At 37.4% G+C, this 25,478-nt stretch overlaps 1 protein-coding gene across 9 annotated transcripts in view; it reads left to right on the forward strand.

Moving 5' to 3' along the window:
• LOC129764506 (protein split ends) overlaps positions 1-25,478 on the forward strand; it is a 268,076-nt gene that overhangs the window by 55,828 nt on the left and 186,770 nt on the right. For 2 of the 9 annotated variants that reach the window (XM_055763633.1, XM_055763634.1), the window contains exon 3: positions 19,208-19,263. The exons of the other annotated variants lie outside the window; for them this stretch is intronic. In XM_055763633.1, coding sequence (XP_055619608.1) covers positions 19,233-19,263 — 31 coding nt within the window. In that variant the 5' untranslated portion in view covers positions 19,208-19,232. The remainder of the gene's footprint in view (positions 1-19,207; positions 19,264-25,478) is intronic. 9 annotated transcript variants of the gene reach the window in all.

Below are 25,478 nucleotides of genomic sequence, written 5' to 3' on the forward strand. Positions count from 1 at the left end.
ATCTTTTTCACTGACGGAGCATCCATTTTTGCCGTTCTTCACCTTCCGGTCGATGGTTAGGTTCTCGAAGTATCGTTTTAGTACTCTGCTGACCGTGGATTGGACGATTCCCAGCATCTTACCGATGTCCCGATGTGACAACTCCGGATTCTCGAAATGAGTGCACAGGATTAATTCACGACGCTCTTTTTCGTTCGACGACATTTTTCCAAATTTACGAAAAATTGACAGTGAAGCATGGTCAACGTGATCTATACACTCTTATCTGATTATAAGCGAAAGCTGAAGATATAATTCCTAAAAATTAAATTTCTACAGCGCTTTTTCCGTGATGCAATTTGATGTGACACACCCTTTAATTCCAGACATTGTTGGTCCATACATGATTAATAATTTATAACAGTTTTTCTCTGTATATAGTAAGTATGCAGCGCAAACCAAAATAACGGTTTACCTGTCATCATTACATTCGCTAGCGCGTATATTTGGCATTCATTTTTTGCTTCGCATTTCCCCCCCCCCAATTCAAATTTGTCCTTACTTTGACCGAAATTTGTCCGGTCCCCAAATTCGTTACGTTCTGTTTCCATCACCGGCAGCTACCGTGACCTTTTCCGCGCGTTTATCGCCGGTTAGTTTCGGGTGCGTGTGCAAGAAGAAACAAAAAACGAAATGAGCGAGCGCAAACGCGAGAACAAAATCGTACTAAATCAGGACACAGGACCGGATCGGGTCGTTATTCGGCGTTGGCCCTGAAGAAAAAGAAACAAAACGCGCACAAATAGAAACAAAAACACCGATGACAGATTCGCACACAAAAACAAACATGACACGCGTTCCGGCCCCAGATTTCAGCGGGCGCCGCAGTTATCCCATCTCTCGCTGATTGGTTTCCTGTGACGGGGGTCCCAAGGAGCAGGAGCAGGAGAAGCGGGAGGACGGACATTGATGGACAAAATCATGGTGATTGATGGTGGTGCGCTATAATCCGGGCTACTTTTTGTTTCGCAAATTCTCTGCCCCTCAATGAATGCAAAATTTTGCCTATTTGTGTTGATACGACGAACTTTGGATTCGGGTTAACCAGGTGTTTTTTTTTCTGTTCGTTAGTTAGTTCTACTGCTGTGTCGGTGAGCTGTTTTTGTCCACCCGAAATACATGGAACGAGGGCGAAGTGAGTGCGCGTGTGGTGGCAATAAATTCCGGTGTCACCGCTTTTTCAGGACATACCTCTAAGGCTGAAGAGGGGTGGGGGAGGACGGTTAGTGCGCTTAGTTAGTGATGGTGTTGATTTGTTCAACTGAGTTTGGTGTGGTATTTATTGCTGGAAATTTGACCTTGCTCGCTTGCATGGGTTTCACTCGATTTCAGCTCTTAATTTAGGGGGTCATTTATGTGATCAATGTTATAGCAATTATTGTATCCCTTGATTACTTTTTTTGGTTCGTAGTTGCTATTGTGGGGCAGTTCTAGTCATTGCCCTCTGATGAACCACTTTGTATCGTTCTGATTGCATCCTATGAAGGTTATCGAGAGGTTCAGGTGACTCTTGGTTTCCAAAATGAGCAGTTTTACATCAAATGTCTTCCCTATGAATGTTTTCCCTAATCTTTTCTTGGTATTTTGCCCCTAATTTCATCGGAGCAATTTTTGAGACTGTTTTTTGCACGTTAATTAAATTTTTGGAATTAAAATTTAGAAATGCTTAATTTTTTTTCTAAATGTTCAGTTTTAAAAAGTTTTATTTTATTCATAGAACAAACATGTCGTAAAAAAACATGAGGGAAGTATTTGCCTAGTGTACGGATCCACTTTCAGCGATCCCCTCAAGCATGAGAAACGGAACTAACTTTGACAACAGTTCCATCAAATGCTTGGTATTGGATTAGGAAACGTTATTTATTTTGCAAATTCCGCACAAACAAAACCTCGTTCCGTCGAATCAATCTTCCTAAGGCGGGTCGCCCTAAGCCCAGAAATAGATACAAATTTTGGGGCCTAGGGAGGGATGACGACAGAATGTCGCCAAACTAATGAGTGATAACAACTGGCCACCGGCTACATGTTTAAAAGCATACACATACAGCGGTGACACGTCATGCGTGCGGGGGATCCGAAGACAATTTATCAACAGCCGGAGAGTGATTTGGGTTTCTTTTGCGTGCGCTATCACATGCCAATAATGATGATGGTGGAATTGCTCACAAAGCTCTTGTTGTTGTCAGGAAACTAGGAAGGTCGCCCGCTGTCAAGTTGGCGCGTCCTAAATTAGCATGTAGGCGAAGGACTTACCGGCGGCACTGGCGCTGTTGCTACCTCTGACACTCAGGCAGCTGAGCGCTGCTGCTACTGTTGTGGAGAAAGGAAGGCTGTGTTGCAATGGCCGCAATTCGCAATACTTCTCGGCATGAGAGAGTGTCAAATTTAACATTAATTTCAGTGGCTTGTCATTTGGCGCTCGTTTGTCGTCGTCCAATGTCTCGGCAGCGCACTTTGTCGTCTTTTGGGGGTGAGCGTGCTGTGAGGAGAGATAGGGGGACACGTGTATGTGTGTGGAGACGGATGACCTACCATTTATGGATTGATGTTTCGTAAGTTCAACGAATGATTGATTGGAAATTTCTCTATTTGCTCGATGGTTGAAGCGGTGCTTCTATAAACCGCTGATAGTCATCAATCGGTTTAGTGTTTTCTTTGTCCTCCGGAAGAGTACAATGCTATAATGTAAATAATGATCTTCAAGGTGATTTCAGTATCCCTATTTTTCAGTAAGATGACTACGAATTCTGAAAAAAACATCCAAAATTTTCTATATTCGGAGTGAGAATATCTGTTATTGGTGGAGAGGTTTTAGCGGTAAACTTGTGTGTAAAAGCATCATAATATGAACACTAGGGTGCCAATGAAAATGGGCATCTCGAATTTCAAATATTTACCCCATAAAAAATGTTCACCACCTCGAAAAAACACCCTATACCAAATTTCAGCTCAATCGGACAAAGCGGTCAAAGTTCGAGTTTTTTGAAAATCGATAAATCACCCAAGGGGGGAATAAAGGAAATTTTCGTTATTTTTTTGTTGATGCCAAATGTCTTAAAATTGCATGAAACGTCGAGAACTAGTGTTATCTCGAAAATTTTTTTTGTCAAAAATCGGCACTCTGGGGCTTTTTCTTTTTCGGAATACGAAACGAGAAGTATGGTTTTGGGTGCCAATAAAAATAATAATCTCGATTTTTCATTCGAAACTTGCTACGAAATGTTGGTGCAAACAAAATATTTTCTCATTTGGACTTCATTTACTGGTGTCGCAGACGTTAAAATTTGGGTTTTTTTGAAAACCGAAAAATCACCGGTAATCAGGGTTTAAGGGGGCATTCTAGTGTAGAGACACGAATTTCGGACGTTTTTTCGAACTCCGTAAAAATAAAACAAAGAATATTTTTACTATCCATTATATCATTATTCGTTTATCTATCTTTCAACAATAAAACAAAAATAGGACGGAAAAAAAATATTCATAATTAGAATAGTTTAATGCTGGTGAAGTGAGGGTGTTCAAAAAAAAGTTGTGCCATGGCGTACACGATTCCAGTCCTTCTGGTTATCTGAAACAAAAAAATCGAACAGATTCTGAATCAGTAAAGATGTCGCTATGGCATGAACCTCGGACAAGTCAAAAACATGGGTTTTAACAAAATGGCGGCCGTTTGAAAACAAAAATGCTGTTTAAAACGTTTTTTTTTGCGTTTACAGATTTTTTAAAAATAGTAAAATTAAAAAGTTATAATTTTTTATTGGTTCATGTGATGTATGCAGATTATTTTCATATAAATTTGACATAAATTGGTTCAGTAGAACTTGAGATATCGTGTACGCCAGTTAGAAAAAAACTAGTTCCGAGAGAAACGCGTTTGAAGTTCATTGTGATGGCCGTAACAGGTTAGATACCACATCACTAAGATGGCTCTAACTAGGTAAATAATAGTATTTTCGATAAGTCCTTTCTAGAGTATATTCTTGAATGCCTAAACTACAGAAATATGGTAAAAAAAAATTTCGATTTTTTCAGATTTCTAGACTAGAATACCCCCTTAAAAAAAATCCTGCCAAATGTCTTAAAACTGGATTACTCGTCGAGATTTACAGTTATCTCGAATTTTTTGGGTTATAAAAATGTTTTTCTGGGCACATCCTGTTTTTTTGCCTGAAAAACTCAAACATTGACCGCTTTCGCCACTCTCCCTTAAGTCCGATTGAGCTGAAATTTGGCATGAGGCGTTTTTTCGAGGTAGTGAACATTTTGTATAGGGTAATTTTTTGGAATTTACGAGTCGATTTTTTTTCCATACATTCATAGGCCCCCCCCCCCTTCTGAACACTGGTGTCTAAAATCAAATTTTGAATGTTTATGGTGTCCTGTTTTCAGAGGAGCAGTATAGTAGGCCCTCGCAATCACGGAAAAACAATTCCTAGAACACATAAATTTGAAGCGCAGAATCTCAAGCGTGTCGTCATTATCAAATCAATCCAATTCTTAGGGTAAAATTCGAATTCTTGAAAAAAGTAAAATCCAAATTTGAGCAAATTAAAATTATTTTCGTGTCTGCTAATCTGATACAGATTAAATTGCTCCACGAATACGGATTACTTATTTTGCGCCGAGGCAAGGTTGCTACATTTCATAGCACGAATGATCAGATTTCTGAATGCAAAAGACGAATCCTGAGATCCGATCGATCTGATCCATTTCTCTGTACATCATAGATCTCATCTTCATCTCCACATCACACTCAGGTTCGGGAAGTTCCCACGGTCCAATGCAATACACGGTCAAATCTTCACGTATCTGCTCGATATCCACGTGGAATCTATCCTTCATCGATCATAATCAATCAATAAAGAATCAATTAATTTTATAGATCGTTGAAACATTTGAACACACATGTATTGCAATACATGTATGTACATGTATTGCAATACATTAGGGGCTGCCCACATACCACGTGGACAACTTTAGGGGAGGTAGGGGTTACGAAAATGTTCACGCTTGTCCACGGTGAGGGGGGAGTGGGTTTTGATAATGTCCACGTGGACACGTTAAGTATTTTTTAAAGTAAAACATTCAAGTTAATAGTCAAAATTGAATGAGATCTGTTTTGTATTTACACGATTTTTGAACCTCTTTCCTGAAATGTATATTTTGAAGGTAACGCACATGAACTAAGATCCATCAATTTATTCTAATCGGTAATAGTGAGCCATTAAATCCGCCAGGATAAAGACACCCAATAACACAAAGAATGTTGTTTTTTTTGTAGTATTAAAACTCACTACTTAAGTGCGGGTTGAATTCAGCTTTTGCTCTTGATGACAAAACTGTTTGGCTTTTTTCGAGAACTCTCAAGGATTTCTGAACATTGTTGCCAAGTTGTGCCATGGCGTACAAGATTCCAGCCCTTCTGGTTATCTGAAACAAACAAATTGAACAGATTCTGAATCAGTAAAGATGCCACTATCGCATCGGACATGTCAAAGACGTGTTTTTTGACAAAATGGCGGAAATTTGAAGAAAAAAATGCTGTTTAAAACATTTTTTTTAAGTTTCTTGATTTTTTTTAAATAGTAAAGTTACGAAATTATCATTTTTTTATAGATTCATGCGATAGAGAGATGCATACAGCTTGTATTCATATAAACATAGATCGGATAAGTAGAACTTGAGATATCGTGTAAGCCAATTTGAAAAAACATGTTTCGAGAAAAACGCGTTTGAAGTTAATTGTTATGGTTATGGTATATCACTAAAATGGATATAACTTGGTAAATAATGTCCGAATTAGAGAAATATGAAGAAAAAAAAAGTTTTTTTTTTCAAATTTCTAGACTAGAATTCCCTCTTAAAGAACGCATTGTGCTAATTTCAAATCCGAGCAGATTCCGGAATAAGGGTTTATTTTACCTAAAACACTTTAAGGGACTTATCTCATACTGCGATTTGATTCATAAGCGCGACGAAAATACATATTTGTAGCGAATGAAATGTGAATGAGAATGTTGAGTTAAAAAAAATCTTAGCAAGTGAATGGAACCTCGAAGCAGGTTTTCGCTTGAAGAAAGTCATGGCTGGGTCTGATAGGACTGGAAAAAAATCTGCTTCTACCAAGCAACTAGTTTCGATGAATTCCAACAAGTACTGGGTTCCCGGAATAAATCGCCACAGAAAACGACTGCAACAGAAACCACCGCTTATAAAATGTGTAGTAGGCTATAAATATTGTGGCGCGGTATTGTATTTCAAAACAAGAATTAACCGGGCAAACGTATCGCCCCAGGCAAACGTAACGCCCCGGGCAGACGTATACCGTCCGACGCTCGCTAGAGCTCGGTCGGACATTGCTAAAGGATCGTATCCTATGTTTCAAACTAACCGGGCAATCAGTGGATCCCAGGTTTGCGTGCGAGACACCGCCGCTTCCGACGGCGGGTCGGCGGTGGACTCGGATTGCGTCATCTTGGCGGCATGGGCCGCCTCGATTCCTTATCCTCGCCAAATGGGGACTTCGTCCCCATTACATTGTCCTCAGAATAAATTTCGAAAAACGAGAACAAGAGAATAAATTTATAATAGAAATGTGAGGCACATGATGTTTTTCCCGCGCCAAATATTTCTAGCCTACTACACTTTTTCTAAGCGGTTGTTTCTGTTGCAGTTGTTTACTGTGGCGATTTATTCCGGTCACCCAAGTACTGCTAGCATCTGAACGTATTAAAATCAATGATCTAGAACGCTTCTAGGGTACTTCTAAAACTCCACCCGCCTTACAAACCAGATATTGCATCTTCAGATTATTAACTGTTAAGATTCTTGTAAGAACTTCATCTTATTGCCATACAATTGAAACATAAATTTCTGCATAACTCGAGAATAATTCAAGCAAATGAAACCAAATTTTGCATGTGGAGGTTTTAGGGTGCAATAAATGGAGTGGGGTGGAGTGTCTAGCCACCGTACTCCATTCCACCCATACAGAATTCAACGGGGTCGATTAGAAGATCAATCAATGAACAGTTCTGCGATTGGACCCATGAACTTGCTCATAGTAGGAAAACGTGAATGTTTGAAGGTATTGATAACAAAACATAAATTTTGGGCGGGACGAAGTTTGCTAGGTCAGCTAGTACAATATATTTCTGTAGTCATAGATTTATTTGACTTATGCTTATATTTATGTAGATCGTAACTTTTTAGACTTGTGTTTAAAAATGATACATAATGACTCTTTGTCTTCTGCATAATTGAATAAACAGAAGAAAAGAGTAGGAATGGTTTCAATGGTTTCAATGGTTTCAGTGGTTTAACATCAATACTCTATGACTATAAGACACTATTTCGGTACGACTCATAGTTTTTGAGATATAAATTATCAAAGATTTCTCTTACTAAAATCGCCCTTTTCAAAAGTTACACTTGAGTCAAAAAATTCCCAACTCATATTTCCTACAACCCAAACGGAATACAAACTTTCATTCGAGTCAAATATACTCATGTTTTGTCATTTGTCGATTTCATTTAGAATTGCTCTATTAGAGCAGACATCATTTTTTCTCAGACCGAACGTCAGCTTTGGATTTTACCCAAAAAAAAAAAAATGTCCAAACGATGTCAAGTGGGGATCGACCGGCTGGAATGCAAGGCTGTTTAACACGTATGCGCTATCCACATAGCGCATACGTGTTATTGTATAAATGCGTTATAATATTCTTCTTTTTCTTCTTAAATGGCACTAACGTTCCTAGGGGAACTTGGCCGTCTCAACGTAGTATTACTTGCGTCATTTTCGTTAGTACTTAGTTGAGATTTCTATGCCAAATTACACGCCTTGAATACAGAATGAGTGGCAAGTACAAGAATGCGCGTGTTATTGGATGCCTAAATTATTTTTTCGGTCTGTTCTCCGAACCTGCCGGGACATGGTTAGGGTAACTTAAATATTTCAGTCGCATTTTTCTCATATTCGTGTGACATTGTTTGCCACTGATGATAATTGAAGAGTGGCAAACAAAATAGTGTTTGTACAAACTTCAAACGAAACTATATTTGTCAAAAAGGGTAAAATATTTGACCTGCGGACAAACAGTGTACGGCCACCTTAACAGGAAGAAAACTAGGATGATTCGTTCGGGCGAACAAGAATGAGGGATAACATCATTTTTATTAGAGGGACATTTCTTCTGATCTCACCCATGAAATATTTTTCCGCTACGAAAAGACAAGCCCTAATTACACCTCATGTTAATTTGAAATCCGAAACTTCTCCTTTGACGAAGCTGTAATTCACCCGGAGACAAAAGAACTAGCGCACACGTTCACGGAATGCATTATATGTAACAATTACTGTCTTCCCGTTGCACTGAAAGAGGCATATGATGACTGCTCTCCCAAAACAACAGAGACCTAGTAGTATAAATATAGGACACCATTTCCACGTGACAGAGATTTTCGACGCTTGCTCGCGCACTTATATTAGGTAATGCTCGCGTGTGCCCTGGAAATAATTCACGTGTACTTCTAGATCGTTTCACGTCTGAGAGACGTGTTCTCGGAAATCTTGATTCCTGATTCGACACGTCACAGTCATCACCATACGATGTGTGCATGAGGATGTAAGGCCCAGTGAACGAACTTTCAGCACACAACAAACCGACTCTTCTATTTTGGAATGCCGCCGATCGACACAAAAGGGTGAAAATATTTGGAGATCAAACACGATTGCCCAAACGGTTCTGGGGACCGACGGGAACCAAAACCCAAAGTTCCCACAGCAGAAGAAGACCTCCTCCGCCCACATCCATTTATAGCTAGCGCTGCTGCTGGCTGCAACACATTCACGTTGCAACGGAATGCGTTATTAACACAGTGCGCTTCATTCTCGTTCCCTCATCCGCATCCGCGCGCAACTGCATCATCATCATCCTCTCTGACCGGGGTGCAAATGTAAAGTTGATCAGTGCGCCAGATGGAGCTATTTTTAAATCGCTGCTTCTCTTCGCTACGACCGTCGTGTCGTCGTCGAATGAGGTTGGTTCGGTTGGTTTCTTGAACTGATGGTAATGTGTGTTTTCTTCTCTCCTGGTGCAGCTCTACAACAAGTGCATCACTTCCTGCACATCCTCTCCTCGTTGCATCTTATGTCTTATGCGCCGGGGAGCAGGTCAAAGCAATTACGACGACGATTGTCGACTCTGTTCCGTTGTTCCGTTGCTATTCTTCACACTTTGCCCAAGAGAAGATGGGCGCAGAAAGTTGGCACTTGCAAATGCCAAAGGTCAAAATGTGAGGTGATGTACGTTACGATGCAATGCTCTCTGTCCGGAATGGAACTATTTCATGGGTTCCATCATTCAATGTAATAATGGTTTCGCTGGAACACTTTGGGCTCAAAACTATTTCGCCAATCAAAACACTCGCAATCAATGTCTACCGTCGATACACAGCTGCCAATCTCATCATAGGGAGGGGGGAATTATATTAGAAAATTGCTTACAGCAGTTCGCAGCATTTTTGGCATACTTCAATGAAGAGAAGAAATAAAGCAAACGAATCGACTAGACGCAGTCAGTTGAACGAACACGAAAAAAAAACATGCCTCTGTTGTACTGAAAAAGGTAAAATTAGGGTAGGTTTCATTTCTGAAAGAAGGGGTTAGAAGACGAATGAAATTTGTCCGAGCTTTGAAGTAGCCTCAATTCATTTTATTTTATTCCATTGCAACGATAGTCAGACATTACGATTTCGAGACAACGAACGGCTGAATGGAACATTTTAGCGTACAAATTTCGTTTGTTATCAACGGCCTAAATGAATTGAATTTGAATGTTCTTATTTTTCCCATAAGACGCCGAGTTTTAAGACGATAAAATAAATCTGCTGGTTTTTTATTTTCAAAAAGAAGTAGCGGTCTCAATAAGCATGATTATTCCGAGGTTATGAGACGTCCGAGACCTCTCATTGTTGACATTGTTACAATAAAATTAGACTGCAAAAATACCTTGAATACCAACAAATATAGCCGTATTCACAAGCTTTAGTTCCGTGAAATTTGAAATTATTCGAACTGATGAGTTTGTATTCTTATTGGCGTTTCGTCCGCCTGTTCAAACTGATCATAGAACGGGTAAACAATCTCAGGAAAAGATTGTAAGGGGTTGTATCTAGGACACGATCGCATATTTTCGACGTAGAACTACGCAATTATATTGTGCAATCCACTAGTTTACCACTTCTAATATTATTTTAGAATGCATCGAAATGTTTGTAATAGATGTTCTTCGTAACAAATAAATTTGGTGGACGTCCTTTTACGTTTGATATGATACCTAGGACTACCAAAATATGTGAACTGAACTGAATTGTCAAACGATCATTGTATTTTACATTTCTCTCTGAAATTATTGCACATCTCATGTTTACGTAGTTCTCGAACCGCGAAAATTCATTCACCTCTAGTATCTGAAATGATGATTTTCTCAGGCTTCTCAGTTTAAAAGTATGTTTTAGGGAAACATATTCCGGTCTGCACAACGACAAGCGAGTAAAAAAGTAGTGATCCCCGATAATCTTTCGATTAATCGAATACTTCCTGAAAAAACGGATTATTAATCGAACGAATACTGCGCAACCAATAATCGAAGCGAACGAATAATTTACGTCGATTAATCGATCCAAACCCAAAAAAAAAAGAAAAAAAGGGCTTCCACTGCAGTTTTATCTTGAAATTAAATCATTATTTTTGATGCTCCTCTAAACTCGTAAACGAAGCTCAGTGCAGTCAACGCGAATTGAGCTTCCTTTATAAGTTCAGGGGAGCGTAAAAAGAATAATTGATTTTCAGGCGGAATGAACACTTTCTTGATTCCAGATGGCTTTCTATCGAATGAGAAATATTAGTCTAACTAATTGTTTCTCTCATTGTGACGATTAATCGATTATTAGAGGCGATTAATCGTATCGAAAAACAAACAAGCTGAAAAGTATTTGATTAGCTGATGAACGATTAATTTCAAAATTCGGGGAACACTACTTGCATGTATTTGCAAAGTGGATTCCCCCCGGCACATTGATTTTGAAGTCCGTGTTAGGGAAACACAGCTAAGTGGGAAAAAAATACCTCCGACTTGCATGTATATTTGCAAAGTGGATTTCCAAAGGTACATCGATTTTGAAGTCTGTGTTGGGGAAACCGTGAATCGGGCCAATCAAAACGTAAGGGCGTTTAGATAACGTTTGACATTTTACAGTTATTCAATTATTCATCTCATGAAAAATAACATTTTATTAATTGTGATAGACGCGTAGAAATATTTCCTATCAATTGATGCAAACATTTTTCCGATCGATCTGAAATCTTCGAGTTATAAGCATTCGAAATATGGGTAGGGTTAGCACAAAATCGGCAGAATAAATGTATGGGAAAAAAGAAGTTCTTCCAGTTTTCATGAATTTAAATCGTTCAGAGATTAGCGGATTGTTATGTATAGCATATCAAACAAATCTTAGAGAATTTCCGATTCGATTGGTATACAAGTCATGAGAATTCGTTCACAGTGAAAATAGTTATTAACGTTAACTTTATTTCATAAAAACGTGACCTGTTTTCTGATTTGGCACCCTTCCTGAAAGACGTAGTTCTACGTCAAAAAATGGTTTGTATTATTTAACATTTGTAGCATGGATGAGGAATCATCGAAGGTAATTTAGGGGCTGTCCACATACCACGTGGTCAACATTTGGGGGGTAGGGGTTACGAAAATGTCCACGCTTGTCCACGGTGAAGAGGAAGGGGGTTTAGATAATGTCCACGTGGACAGGTTAAAGAATATTGATAAAAAAACATTCACTTCTGTATTCAACAATACGTGAAACCTATTCTGCATTTCCAAGAAATACCATAATGATCAATAAAAGGTTGAGCTTTCTGATAGTCTGGTAGTCGTTTCTGATATCGTTGAACTTCTTTCCTAGATGTGTATTCTGGAAATGACGTACATGAACTGAAAGTGATCGATTTACTTTCATTTGTTTTAGAGTCATTGAAGAAAATGAAAGATGAAGACGTCACGAATGTAAACACTACGTTTCTATTTTTAAGGACTCCCAAGTTTTGCGAAAAAGGAGCACGAAAAACAATTTCTTTCATGGATGCACAGACCGTATTTCTGGATAAGTGTTTCAGTAATGTTTGTTTTATAATGAGCGCATTTTTCTGATGAGAAATTGATTCTTGCGAAATGTTTTCGCTAAAGTCATTCACATTAAATTACGAAATCATGCGAATCTGTCAAACTATCGTCCTTACAACGAAAACAAGTTGTACGAGTCTGGTGAAACTAATTCATATCAATCACAAATGTGATTTAAAGTACACTGGAGTCGCTTTTTACGCGGGGGATACTTGCCGCGTAAACAAAAACCGCGTAAAAGAAAATCGCGTAAATTCCAAAATTCGCGTCAAAAAACCGCGTAAATTCCAAAATCCGCGTAAAAATATACCGGGTAAATTTCAAAATCAGAATAAAAATCTAACAAACAGTGAATTATTAATTAAAATGCAACCCATGTTCTAACAATTGATTAACTTATTTTATTTGTATGCTGTTATCATGATATCTGTATTTTCTTTTATTTCTCAGCAACTAATCACGCGTAAATTCCGAAAACCGCGTAAAAAGCGACTTCAGTGTATTTCTCGGACTTGATTAAATTCAATATTAGAAAATTCAGTGGAATATAAATAGAAATTTGAAAAATTATTTATTATCCTGTAGTAAGCTTGAATATTGCTTACATCGCTCAATCGATGTGAAATTGAACGAAATTTTTCATATCTTGCTGCACCCATCTTGATTGTCTGGTTCCAACTTTCTGATGTGGGCAGAGGCAACTGTCAAAGCAAAAGTTTGGGAAGTTCTATCGTTTTTCACTCTTTCGCAAGAGATCCCGCGCTTCATTCGGATTGGTTGGCGAAAAAAAGTTCACAAAAATTCGCGTAAATTTGTATTCATTGTGAAGGGTTAGGAAAAAAAAGGCTTAACGAAGACAATCTTCATTGAAATTCAATATTTTCTGGAATACACTCCTATTGGCTTGTCCGGGAAGTTTTGTACCACCACTGATGATAATCAAATCGAGATGCAGATCAAGAATAATCCTCAGTACACGACACATGAAATAGCAAATTCATTGCAAATATTCATATTCATGAGTGAACCAGGAACCTGGTGAACCCTGCTTACGTAAAACGCTGGAATGTATGATTCTACGCTATTTGATCGAAAGTTAAATGAATGGATCGTGTCTCCATCAGCGACTCGCTTTATAAACGCAATGAAAACTCGCAGTTTTCAAACAAATCGTGATGTACGATGAAAAGTTTAATTATTTTTAACAATGTTGATCGAAAAAAAATCTTTAGGGTAAGCGAAATGAACCTCTATTAGTTATCCCTAAAGCCGATCTTCACTTGGAGGAAGTCGTTCATTGAGCCTGGTGGAATTGGGAATTCTGTTTTATGAATTTAGAAACAATCGACAACACGTGGAGATGGTAGTCTTGAATCTTGAGAAGACATACAACCGAACCTGGATTCCACTAGTTCTGAAGACAATGACGGACTGAGGGATAGACGGCAATCTGCTGCACTTTGTGAAAAACCTGGCGTCAAATCGAACCTTCGAGATAAATGTTGGGTAAACCAGTTTTAGGTGCCTCCACGAAGAAACTCAAGACTCCATCCAGATTCCAAGATTCCAGTGTTCGCATTAACCTATACGACGACAACCTGAGGATGAACTGCGTTCCTCGTTTCTTTTAACCATTACCAAACCTCACCGGAGCAATACCTAATGATCCGTTCACGGGTGACCAGAGATGGTCTCTAACTGGCGTAGCTGGCCAGAGGTAAACTTCACTGCGGATTATCTTTGGCTTGCTAAATTCCATACCAACAGTTCCAGTATGCGCTGAAGTAGGGGAACCTCCGTTTGATATCTTCGTGGACGCGGCGAAAATCTCCAGAACTGCGAGCTTCTTTGTCTAAACCAGCGGAGGCGAGGAGACGCATCTGACTATCACGACAAAAAAAAATCTTACAACGGGTGACAGGATGCTGGTGGTTTCGAGTGGTCTAGGTGACCATCAGAAACAACTTCGGATCCGGGACGAGCTCAGTGGGTCTAAAACGAACTTTTGTCGAATTCATCTCACGAAAATTGTTCGAAAAATCAAAGGTTCCATAACCAGAATCAAAGACGCGAAAGCGATGAGGGAGCATCGAATCCTGTCCAGACTTAGAACCAGCCACTGCAAAATATCACATAACCTCAACATCTGTGATCTGTGCGAGATCCTCAATTCGGTCGAACAAATCGTTTGTGTTTGCCTGAAATACGAGAACCTCCGGAAGTTCGAAGGGATCAGTGGGAGCATTTGTGGTCAGGCTTGAAGATAACCCTTCATAAACTGCTACACTGCTTTATTTTCTAAAAAATGGTAACTTGTATTTAAAAATTTGAATAAGAAATTGTGATCTAAAGATTCTTGTTTTTCCCCTCCGTGATTCATCGCCATTGGTCTGGGGTCTTGGTAATCGGACATCTTTGCCAAACTACCAATGAAAAGAACTCAATGTGTAAATGTGTAGAAATTATCGTGATATGAACATTTTAAATTGTTTATCTGCATCTGTATGTAAAATCAATAATGTTGGAAATAAGTTCATTGTAAACACTCCTCGTGGCACTTATTAGGTTGTTCTTGCAGGGACGAACCAGCTTAGGAGTTTCAAAAGAGGAGAGGATAGCTGAAAATCTAAAGAAAATAAAGAATAAAAAACGTAATATAACTTAATAATAACGTTAATGGAATTTGGGAGAAACTAAACAGCTATCCAATAATTTCACGGGAAATGTTGGGGAACAAATTGAGAACAAACCGCTACTATTTAAAAAGCTAACATTTTTATCAATGTCGAGCCATAGAATAGAAAATAGAAACACATTTAAAATTTAATTTAATGACAATTCAATTATTTTCCAAATTTGTTGTCAAAAAATGGAGAAATGTTCACGTGGACAACAGGGCGAGGGGTATAGATAATGTCCACGCTTGTCCACGGAAAGGGAGGGGGGTGTTTAAAATCGTGCTTTTTCTGTCCACGTGTGGACAGCCCCTTATTTGTAATTTCCATATTATCCCGAAGAATGTAATCTGATGGGTGCTACACCACACAACTCGTAATTCTTTCATCTGAACCCGTCGTCATTCAAACACTTTTCTGCATCTTCAAGCACGACAGGGGAACAAACGCAGTCAGGTATGTGTAAAGCGATCACTACTACTAATGCGTCGGCTTGCGCGGAAATAACATTTGAGATTCAAAGTTTTCTGCTGAACGACGCCGATGGAAACGATAGAAAACACGCTTGACGTACACTCTGTCCAACTTCTATAAGACCAGGTTATGATCTTGCTACTTTGTGTCATTGTATACAAACAACGCTTCAATTTATATTCTAGTTTTCTAGTGTATTGGGGTTGGTAACTCCAATCCACTGCATGTTTTTCATATGTGTGTGTGCAAGTGCTGAGCGTAAACAAATGTTTTTGTATTTTTCAAGTGTCAAGTTTGTATAAGACGAGTTACATTTTTCGTTGTTCCAGTTGTTTTGATCAATAAATCTGGAAAATGCCGAAGGGAAAAGTGCTCGAAGAGAGAGAAAAAGGACAAATTGATGCATTTCACCACGAAATTGTTGGTATCAGGGGAATTGCTCTACGAATGTCATTCATTCAATTCACTTGCTGGTGAAATAAATATATATATTTATGTAATAAAATGTCTCGTAGCCTTCAAAACCCCGATTGAAAATTGTGAAGTAATTTTCAAAGCTACGATTCAACTGAGGAAATCTTCGAGCGACATCTACCCAGTGAGGGTGTAAACCCGCTACACATGGTCTTTCTATTCCCTGGTGCCCGATGTAACGGAGAATTTAGGGAAAAAAATATCACTCAATATACACTCAGCGAAAATAAAGAGAGACAGTGTACAAAGTTTAAATTTTTAAATAATTTTCAAACTGCCGTAACTTCGTGAAAAATCTACGCATGAAGATGGGGTGTACATCATTTCAAACTTTCATTTCAAATCATTATAAAACTTCATCTTTCATGTTTTGAAATATTTTACGAACACATTTTCATCTTGGTGTATTTAGATATAAATGAATATAATATCGAGAAGAAATAAGACAAATCAAAGTTTTGTGGACTAACACAATTTTTTTTTGCTAACTGAAACAACAGCAAATCCTTATTAACCAGCAACCAGCATTCATTTGATTCCTAGAACATTCCTGTAGGTACTTTCCATACAGAGATATTTGTGTTTGAATGAAGAAGTATAATTATTTATAATTCATAATTCAAAGACGTAGTAGTTCTACGTCAAAAGAAGCAGTCCAATAAATACAGCCTCTGTTGCTGCAGTTTATGATTTACTATCGTGCTGAGCTGACGTGCAAAGCGGCTTGCTTCAGAATGCGTTACACGGGATTACAGAAAACTTTAAAACTCTGCAAAAAGTCTGTTTGTTGAATTTTTTTTTAAACCGATGTAAACACAAATACCTTGTGTTTTGCCAAAGCAGCAAATTATCCATATACAAAGTTTATTGAAGTTTTCAAGACTGTTTTTCGATTTGCGATATGAATATTATTCATTGAATTATTCAGCTCTGTATCGACATGTCCTCCAGGAACGCATTCTGCTCTGCACTGAGCTTGCTTTGTGCATATTCTGAAAACGCATTCTTAAGCAAGCTGCTTTGCACGTCAGTTCAGCACGATAGTAAATCATAAACTGCTGCAACAGAGGCTGTATTTATTGGACTGCTTTTTTTGACGTAGAACTACGTCTTTCAGGAAGGGTGCCAAATCAGAAAAAAAGATCACGTTTTTATGAAATAAAGTTAACGTTAATTTTCACTGTGAACGAATTCTCATGATTTGCATACCAACCGAAGATTTGTTTGATATGCTATACATTAAAATTCGCTAATCTCTAAACGGTTTAAATTTATGAAAACTGGAAGAACTTCCTTTTTTCCCATACATTTGTAATGCCCATTTGTGTGCTAACCCTACCCGTTTTTCGAATGCTTATAACTCGAACATTCCTTAACAAATCGGAAAGATGTTTGCATCAATTGATAGGAAATATTTGTACTCGTCTATCACAGTTATTAAAATGTCATTTTTCATGAGATGGACAATTGAATAACTGTAAAATGTCAAGTGTTATCTAATCGCCCTAACTGCCATGTTTTGATTGGCCCGATTTATGGTTTCCCCAACACAGACTTCAAAATCGATGTACCTGTGGAAATCCGCTTTGCGGGGGTATTTTTTGGTGTCGAGTACTTTTGTACTCGCTTGTCGTTGTGCAGACCGGAATATGTTTCCCTAAAACGTACTTTTAAACTGAGAAGCCTGGGAAAATCGTCAATTCAGATACTAGAGGCGAATGAACTTTCGCGGTTCGAGGACTACGTAAACATGAGATGTGCAATAATTTCGGAGGAAAATGTAAAATACAATGATCGTTTGACAATTCTTCGTTCACATATTTTAGTAGTCCTAGGCATTGTATCAAACGTAAAGGGACGTTCATCAAATTTATTAGTAACGAAGAACATAATCTATTACCATAATTTCGATGCATTCTAAAATAATATTCGAAGTGGTAAACAAGTGGATTGCATGATGTAATTGCGTACATCTACATCGAAAATAAGCGGTCGTGTCCTAGATACAACCCCTTACAATTTTTTTCTTCTTTCCCGTGATTAAATTGATGCACGATCGTTTTGTTGGGCGCAGTTGGAGAAGCACTGACTGGATCAACCAAAACCTGGGATTACCGTTTGGATAATGATTGTCATTTTTCGATTGTTCAATCGTTTCCACAAGTTTTCCTCATTGTGATAAATGCGTAGAAATATTTCCAATCGATTGATCTGAGCGATTTCTGCGGTCTTTCAATAAGTGGTCCAGATATAAAGGCGTTAGAATTATCTCAAAAATTCGTTACAAATGTAGTCTTACTTTTAAAAGTGCAAACAAATTTTCTTTTACCAGAGCTTAGTCTATACTTATTTTGGATGAATTGAGTATACAATAGTGCTAAACTATCGAATATATCCACATCCACCAAAACGAATTCTGAGAGGGTGTAGTCAATCCAACGCACTAGTTGGTGCGGAATCCCTCTCATATGTATTAGCTCTGGTGAATTATGAGGCACAACGGAATTCTCTAGGATTAAGGAATCGACTGATACGGAACAGTGAACAAAAGAAACAAGTCATGTTTTTTTTCTGTATAGCAACAGCTTTATTCTCAGCTTTAATTACTACCTCAGTCAGCCGAAAATTCTCAAGCTCTAGGAGCGTCTCGAATTTGGTGGCCAGCCTTCAACTCTTTTGCTTGAAAGCTTGAAAAGCAGTTTCACACATAATCATCTAAACACAACAATAATGGCGGCGCGTGTTTAGGAGGTGAGTGCTTTGTTTCCACGCGACAACGAAACAAGGTCATCCTTCTGTGGGCTTCGCTTGATTTGGTTTGGTTGAATTTGCTTGCTTGCTGTTGATGGTGAGGGTTTTTGTTTCGGGGATGGTGTAAAAATAAAACCAGCCCAATGTACTTTTCTCACGAGTTCCCGACTCGCGCGTCTGCTGTTAGTTTCGCTGCTGTTTCGCGGCGTCGTCGTCGTGACCCGTAGTTTGAAAAAACAGTAGGTATACAAAAATATAATAATCCAACTACTACTACCCCTTTCAAAACACGCAACAATGACCTGAGAATTTGACGGTTTGACGCTTTTTGATTAGAAGGGGACACCGAAAATTCGCCAGAAGTCGTGAGTGAACGGTAGAGGCGGAGTTTTTAAGGGAATGATTGTATTATTAGCGCGCAGTGGGTCGCACCATTGAGTTGCTAATGAACTTTAAAGAAAAAATTAAATTCAGTTTCCTATTCTGGGAACATTCTGTTTGTGTTATGTATGTCACGCAGCTTTTCATGTTGACAGTTACTAACCCACTTTTTTCTTCTCTCTCTCTCTCTCTCTCTCTCTATAATTTCAGGTAATGACGGATAGTGTACCCACATATGATAATAGATTCTAACTTGTTTCTAAAAGGTATGCGTCTTATAACCAATAAAAAATTTCTCGTCCGAAATTTTTGTTTTCATTTCTCAAAAATAGAATTGAACCTTCGCATGTAAGATCATAACCAATCATGGAAACTGAAACAACAACTGCGTTTCGAATCACAACATCACCACCACCCCACCTCTCGCCCCTCATGACTTGCGGGCTAAGTCACGCTCGCATGCGAAACCTAATTGTTCACCTTCGCCGATAGAGGAAAGATAATTAGTAACGTCTGCCTCCTCCTCCTCCGTGTGTGTGCATTTGTGCGGTTGTGTGTGTTCATACTTACCTTGCTGTTGTTGTTGTTGTTGTTGGTGATGATGTTGGTGCTTGCGTTAGTGAGTGGCTCACGCGTGCGTTGGTGCCGATTTCATTTGAACAACACTTCGTCAGCTGCTGCTACTGCAATATCGCTATGGCACGGTTCAAGGTGATTACGGGTTGTTGTTTTGGCAATCATACCCCAACAAAACCTTTTTGGTTGCAACTCAACGATGATGATGCATCGATGTTGTGCTGTGGATACGTGTGCGCCCCAAATTAGATGTAGGTAGCCATGTCTGTATGATGATTGTTTTTATGTTTTATGATGGAAGAGATCGAGGGTAACAATTAAGTTGAAAATGGTTGAATAGCTGTGTTTTTTGGGTTTATGGCTGAAAGTTCAACATTCCGACCAAGCAGGTCAAGTCAAACTTGTCGAAACTATTTGAAACTTACGAAGAAGGAGAACATATTTTTGAAAAGTAAGAAATGACGAATTTCATGCCAACTCGTCTTAGGAGTTGGCAGCACCATCTCAGATAGCAGTTCAACGTTGTAGGTGTAAAGACATGGGTCATTTTAGCAACTTTGCATACTTGAAATATTCGAAAAAGAATTAGACTACTTTTTGGAAAAAGCCATTTTTTTTCTTAATCTTTTACAAAAAATATAACTGAAAAACTATGATACCTACAAAATTCTTGTCAAAGGATGAAATGTAGGAAATTGTTTAAATTTTTACAAAAAAATAAAAATTTCGCAGACAAAAAAAATTTTTTAAAAAAATTAACCTTAGAGGCGAATGAACTGCAAAGTTTAAAGCCTCTTAAAAACAAAGAAAGAAGAAGAAGAAGAAAATTAAAATTCATTTTTCTCAAAAACGTATTTTTAAATTCCCAAAAATATATAGATGAATAGCCCTTACAATTTCCAACAATACATCGGAAAATGGGCACTTTTACAGGGAAAAAGTTTTTCGAACAATAACTTTTTCATGTTTTCTTTGAAAAAAATACAACTTATACTAATTTTGTTTAAAGTCAAGGTAGCGATATAATGTATTCCACAAAGTTCCAGGTCTTGTGAAAAAATAAACTTTTGTCGAAGACATCAACTTTCTATCTTTTACAGTTTTTGGGATATAAGTAATTTTTGTATGAAAAAAAATGTTTTGCTCGTAATATTTTTGTGTGTAAATTCTCACGTTTGACATGTTTCTATATAGAGAAAAGTTAGCAGAGCATGTAAACTGCGATAATTCAAACATAAAAATGTTACGAATCAGACATTAATATCATTTTTTCAATGAAAAAAAAAATTAAAAAGTTGTTCGAAAACCTTTTTCTATGTAAATGTGGCCATCGTCCAATGTCCGATGTAGGAAATTATTTTGGTTTTCATTAAAAATTACCAAAGATTTTTTGGAAAAAAAAATCATTGAAAAAAATATTCTAAAAATTTAAATTCATTTATCTCAAAAACATATGCTTTTAAAATTCTGAAAAAATACACATAAATAACCCTTAAGATTTCCAACAAGTTTTCCATACTTCGGTCGATGAGCCAATTTACATAGAAAAAGTTTTTCGAACAACTTTTTAATTTTTTTTCTTTGAAAAAATACTATTAATGTTCAATTTGTTACATTTTTATGTTTACATGTTTTATCGCAGTTCACATGCTCTGGTAAGTTTTCTCTATTTAGAAACATGTCAAGAACATATCAAACGTGAGAATTTTAACACAAAAATGTTACGAGCAAACATTATTTTTTTCAGGAGTCTTCATACAAAAATGACTTATATTCCAAAAACTATAACAGAAAGAAAGTTGACGTCTTCGACATAAGTTCATATTTCAATAAGATCTAAAACTTTGTCGAATACACTATATCGCTATCCTGACTTTAAACAGAATTAGGATTAGTTGTATTTTTTTCAAAGGGCTATTCATATATAGGGTTGGGGAAAAAGAAATGTCGTATTTCTGATCGAAATTTGACGCTTTATTTAACATACTTAATATTATCCAATTCAAGTCAAATATGCGCCGTTTTGTTCGCTAACTTGTTGCCATTAAGAAGGCAACTTCATTTTCCCCCCGTTATAAAACTCCCCCTCCTTATTTGCAAAAAAAACTCAGACAGCCAGTTTTCGCAAGCCTCTTTTGAGGCCAACTTAGTATCACAAAGAGCGTTTTGCATGGACCGGAAAAGATGATAATCACTTGGAGCCAGGTCCGGACTACACGGTGGGTGCAATAGGACATTCCATCCGAGCTCCCGTAGCTTCTGGCGGGTCATCAAAGATGTGTGAGGTCGAGCGTTGTCCTGGTGGAAAACAACACCATTTCTATTGATCATTTCTGGTCGCTTCTGGTCAATCGCCTGCTTCAAACGGTCAAGCTGCTCACAGTAGAGAACCGAGTTGAGGGTCTGGCCATAGTTGAGCAGCTCATAGTGGATGATTCCCTTCCAATCCCACCAAACACACAGCAAAACCTACCTGGCCGTCAATCCGGGCTTGGCGATGGTTTGGGCCGGCTCACCGCGCTTCGACCACGACTTTTTTCGCTTTAGGTTGTCGTACGTGATCCAATTTTCATCACCAGTCACCATCTTCTTCAAAAATTGGTCGAATTCATTCCGTTTCAGCAGTGCATCGCAGGCGTCGATTCGGTCTAAAAGATTTTTTTGCGTCAACTCGTGTGGCACCCATACATCCAGGTTTTTTTTAGAATCCAATCTTCTGCAAATGGTTCCAAACGGTTTTATAGTCTATACCCAGTTCCTGGCCAATCGAGCGAGTGGTCACATGCCGGTCTACTTGGATGATTTCAACGATTTTATCGGTTTCCACGACGATTGGCCTACCAGTACGGGGTGTATCTTCGACAGTCACTACACCAGAACGAAATCGATCAAACCAACGCTGTGCTGTGCGAATCGTTACAGTATCGGGTCCATAAACTACACGAATTTTTTCGTTGCAGTTTTACCACGCAGGTAGTGAAAACGTAAAATATGGCGAATTTCTTGCTTGGTGGACTCCATCTTTGGGGCGCTATAACTTGAGACTGAAAGAGACAATCACAACACTGTCAAAACGACACTTGTAGCACAGATTGTCGTCTTCAAATAGCCGTATAGTATGACCCGATGTGATAAGTACAACACAAGATATGTTTAAGTGTTGCCATATATTGACAATGTACGACATTTCTTTTTCCCCAATCCAATATATATATATATTTGGGAATTTAAAAAAAAATACGTTTTTGAGAAAAATGAATTTTAATTTAAAAAAAAATTTTTTTTCAGCGACATTTTTTCCAAACAATTTTTGGTATTTTTGTGTAAAAATTTAAACAATCTCCTACATTTCATCCTTTGACGTGAATTTTGTCGGTATCATAGTTTTTAAGTTATAAATTTTTGTAAAAAATTAAGAAAAAAAATGGCTTTTTCAAAAACGTAGTCTAATTATTTTTCGAATATTTCAAGTATGCAAAGTTGCTTGAATGACTCATGTCTTTACACCCACAACGTTTCACTGCTATCTGAATAGTGCTGCCAACGGCCAGTCGGGTTGGCATGAAATTCGTCAAATGAGTCAAGAAATCATACATGACAGAGTTTAGAACCAACTATCAGATGTTCTTGTCAGACAAATAAGATGGAAAACACGAATTTCTTTGTGTAAGAGTTTTTTCAAACATAGAAATAAAACAAAACGCAATGGCTGGAATCTAAACAATACGAAGTGTGGTGCAACTATTGATAGCAAATCCGTGCTGTTTGGATGGAATGTTTTACCAAAACGCGAGATCGTGATGCAAAAAAAACAAAGAAGATTGTTGTCTGATCAATCGGCTGAAGCTATAAAGAGTGTAAAATGAACATCTAAAAAGTTAGCTTGCAACGAAATCATGACGCGTTTGACGCTTATAACTGGACCACCTATTGATAGATCGCAGAAATGTTTGCATCAATCGATTGGAGGAAATATTTTTATGCATCTATCACAATGGGAAATTATAATTTTGTCGAAACATACTTATTGAATGATTGGAAAATGCTAAGGATTATCTAAACGAAAATCCCACGTTCTGATTGGTTCAATCCGTTCTTCTCAAACTGTGCTGGCCAAAATGAGCAACTAACTTCCATAAATATTTATATTTGCAACTGTTCATCGAAACATATCGTTCATACATTTTACTTTAGTATTGAATTGTTATTTTTTTTTTCAAATGTATTCAAAGACTCGTGTCAATGAAGCGCCACACAGTCTGATAAGTGAATTGATCTATTTACGTGTGCTTTGCTTTGCTTCTCTCACAAACACTATTACCCCATTTTTACACGTGGGTTTACCTATACTACTACAATGGCTAGCTTCCACCTTCACCTTAATCTGATTCAAGGAATTTTTCTTACTCATTCAGTCGTTGTCTAACCATTGCACAATGGTCCAGGAGATGCATTTAAGTGAGTGGAAATTAGCATTTAGAGCGCGATAGTTATTCTCTAGACAAAAACTGTCTTCGACAAAGTTGTTACATATAATAGAGCGGTCATTTTAATGTTATCAAAAATAGGGTGACCAGAATTGTCCTTGAATAAAAAATATAACATTCTTATATTTATAGATAGAGGTAAACATAGTTCGACGATGTTGTAGTCCCAGTTATTTGAGACATCTTTGTAGAACAAAGATTTTTTTCTATCTCTTGAAATAACCGATATAGCGGCATTTTTCTATGTTGTGTTAGGGTCACCATGAAAAAAAACTGTTTTTAGCTCTAAGTTTTATATTTTAAATTCTACATACAAACTGTTTTGCAAAGACTTTTAGAGCTTACTAATACAAACATTTTGCGATGCAGAGCTTGTCAATATCTCCACTTAACTCAAAGTTATTGATATTTTTTCCCAAAAAATACGCTCTCTTCATTGTTTGCTATTCATTCTGGGGCAAACATTAAAAATATTACTTGACAGAATTTGAAAGAACAAATTTCACTTTATATAATATGTAATTTTAAAAGATATGTTATTTTTTTGTATTTGAGTAAAATAAAATTGAGTTTTTGGGTGAAAACCCATCAATAACTTTGAGCAGGATTAAGATATTGACGAATTCTGCATCGCAAAATGTTGGTATTGATTTTAAAAATTAAAGTTAGAGTAAAACACCGTTTTTTCATGGTTAGCCTAATGAGACTTAGTTAAAAACATCTTTGTGGGAGATATTTATTCTTTAGACAAAAACTGTCTTTGACGAAGTTGTTACATATGATAAAAAAATAAGGTGACCAAAATTGTCGATGAAATTAACAAATCTAACTTTCTAATCTTTATAAATAGAAATAAACATAGTTCGAAAATGTTGTAGCCCCAATTATTTTAAACAACTATTTAGAACATAGCTTTTTTCTATCTTTTAATATAATCGATTTAGCGCTTTTTTCCTAAGTTGCAGAACATGCCAATATCTTAATCCTACTCAGAGCTATTGATGGTTTTTCACCCAAGAACTCATGTTTTCAATTTTAATTTACTCAAACACAAAAAATTGATTGAAGTTGTGATATTGACAAGTTCTGTATCGCAAAATGTTTGTATTAGTAAGCTCTAAAAATCCTTCGAAGACAGTTTGTATGTAGAATTTGAAATATAAAAGTTAGAGCAAAAACAGGGGTGGCATTGCGCATTTCGAAACGAATAACTCGAGAAAATTCAACCTTAAATCGAATTTGTTTTAGTATTATGTATCTTTTTTAAGTATTATTTTCAGTGTACTAGATTTAGAGCAAAATTTGTCTCGTAGAAAAATGTAAAATTTTTGGGTTTATAAACAAAGCTAAGTCAAACTGGTCGAAACGAACAAATATTACTCGTTTCGAAATGCGCAATGTCACCCCATTTTTTTCAT

Source organism: Toxorhynchites rutilus, chromosome 2 (assembly GCF_029784135.1).
Source record: "Toxorhynchites rutilus septentrionalis strain SRP chromosome 2, ASM2978413v1, whole genome shotgun sequence".
Lineage (NCBI taxonomy): Eukaryota > Metazoa > Arthropoda > Insecta > Diptera > Culicidae > Toxorhynchites > Toxorhynchites rutilus.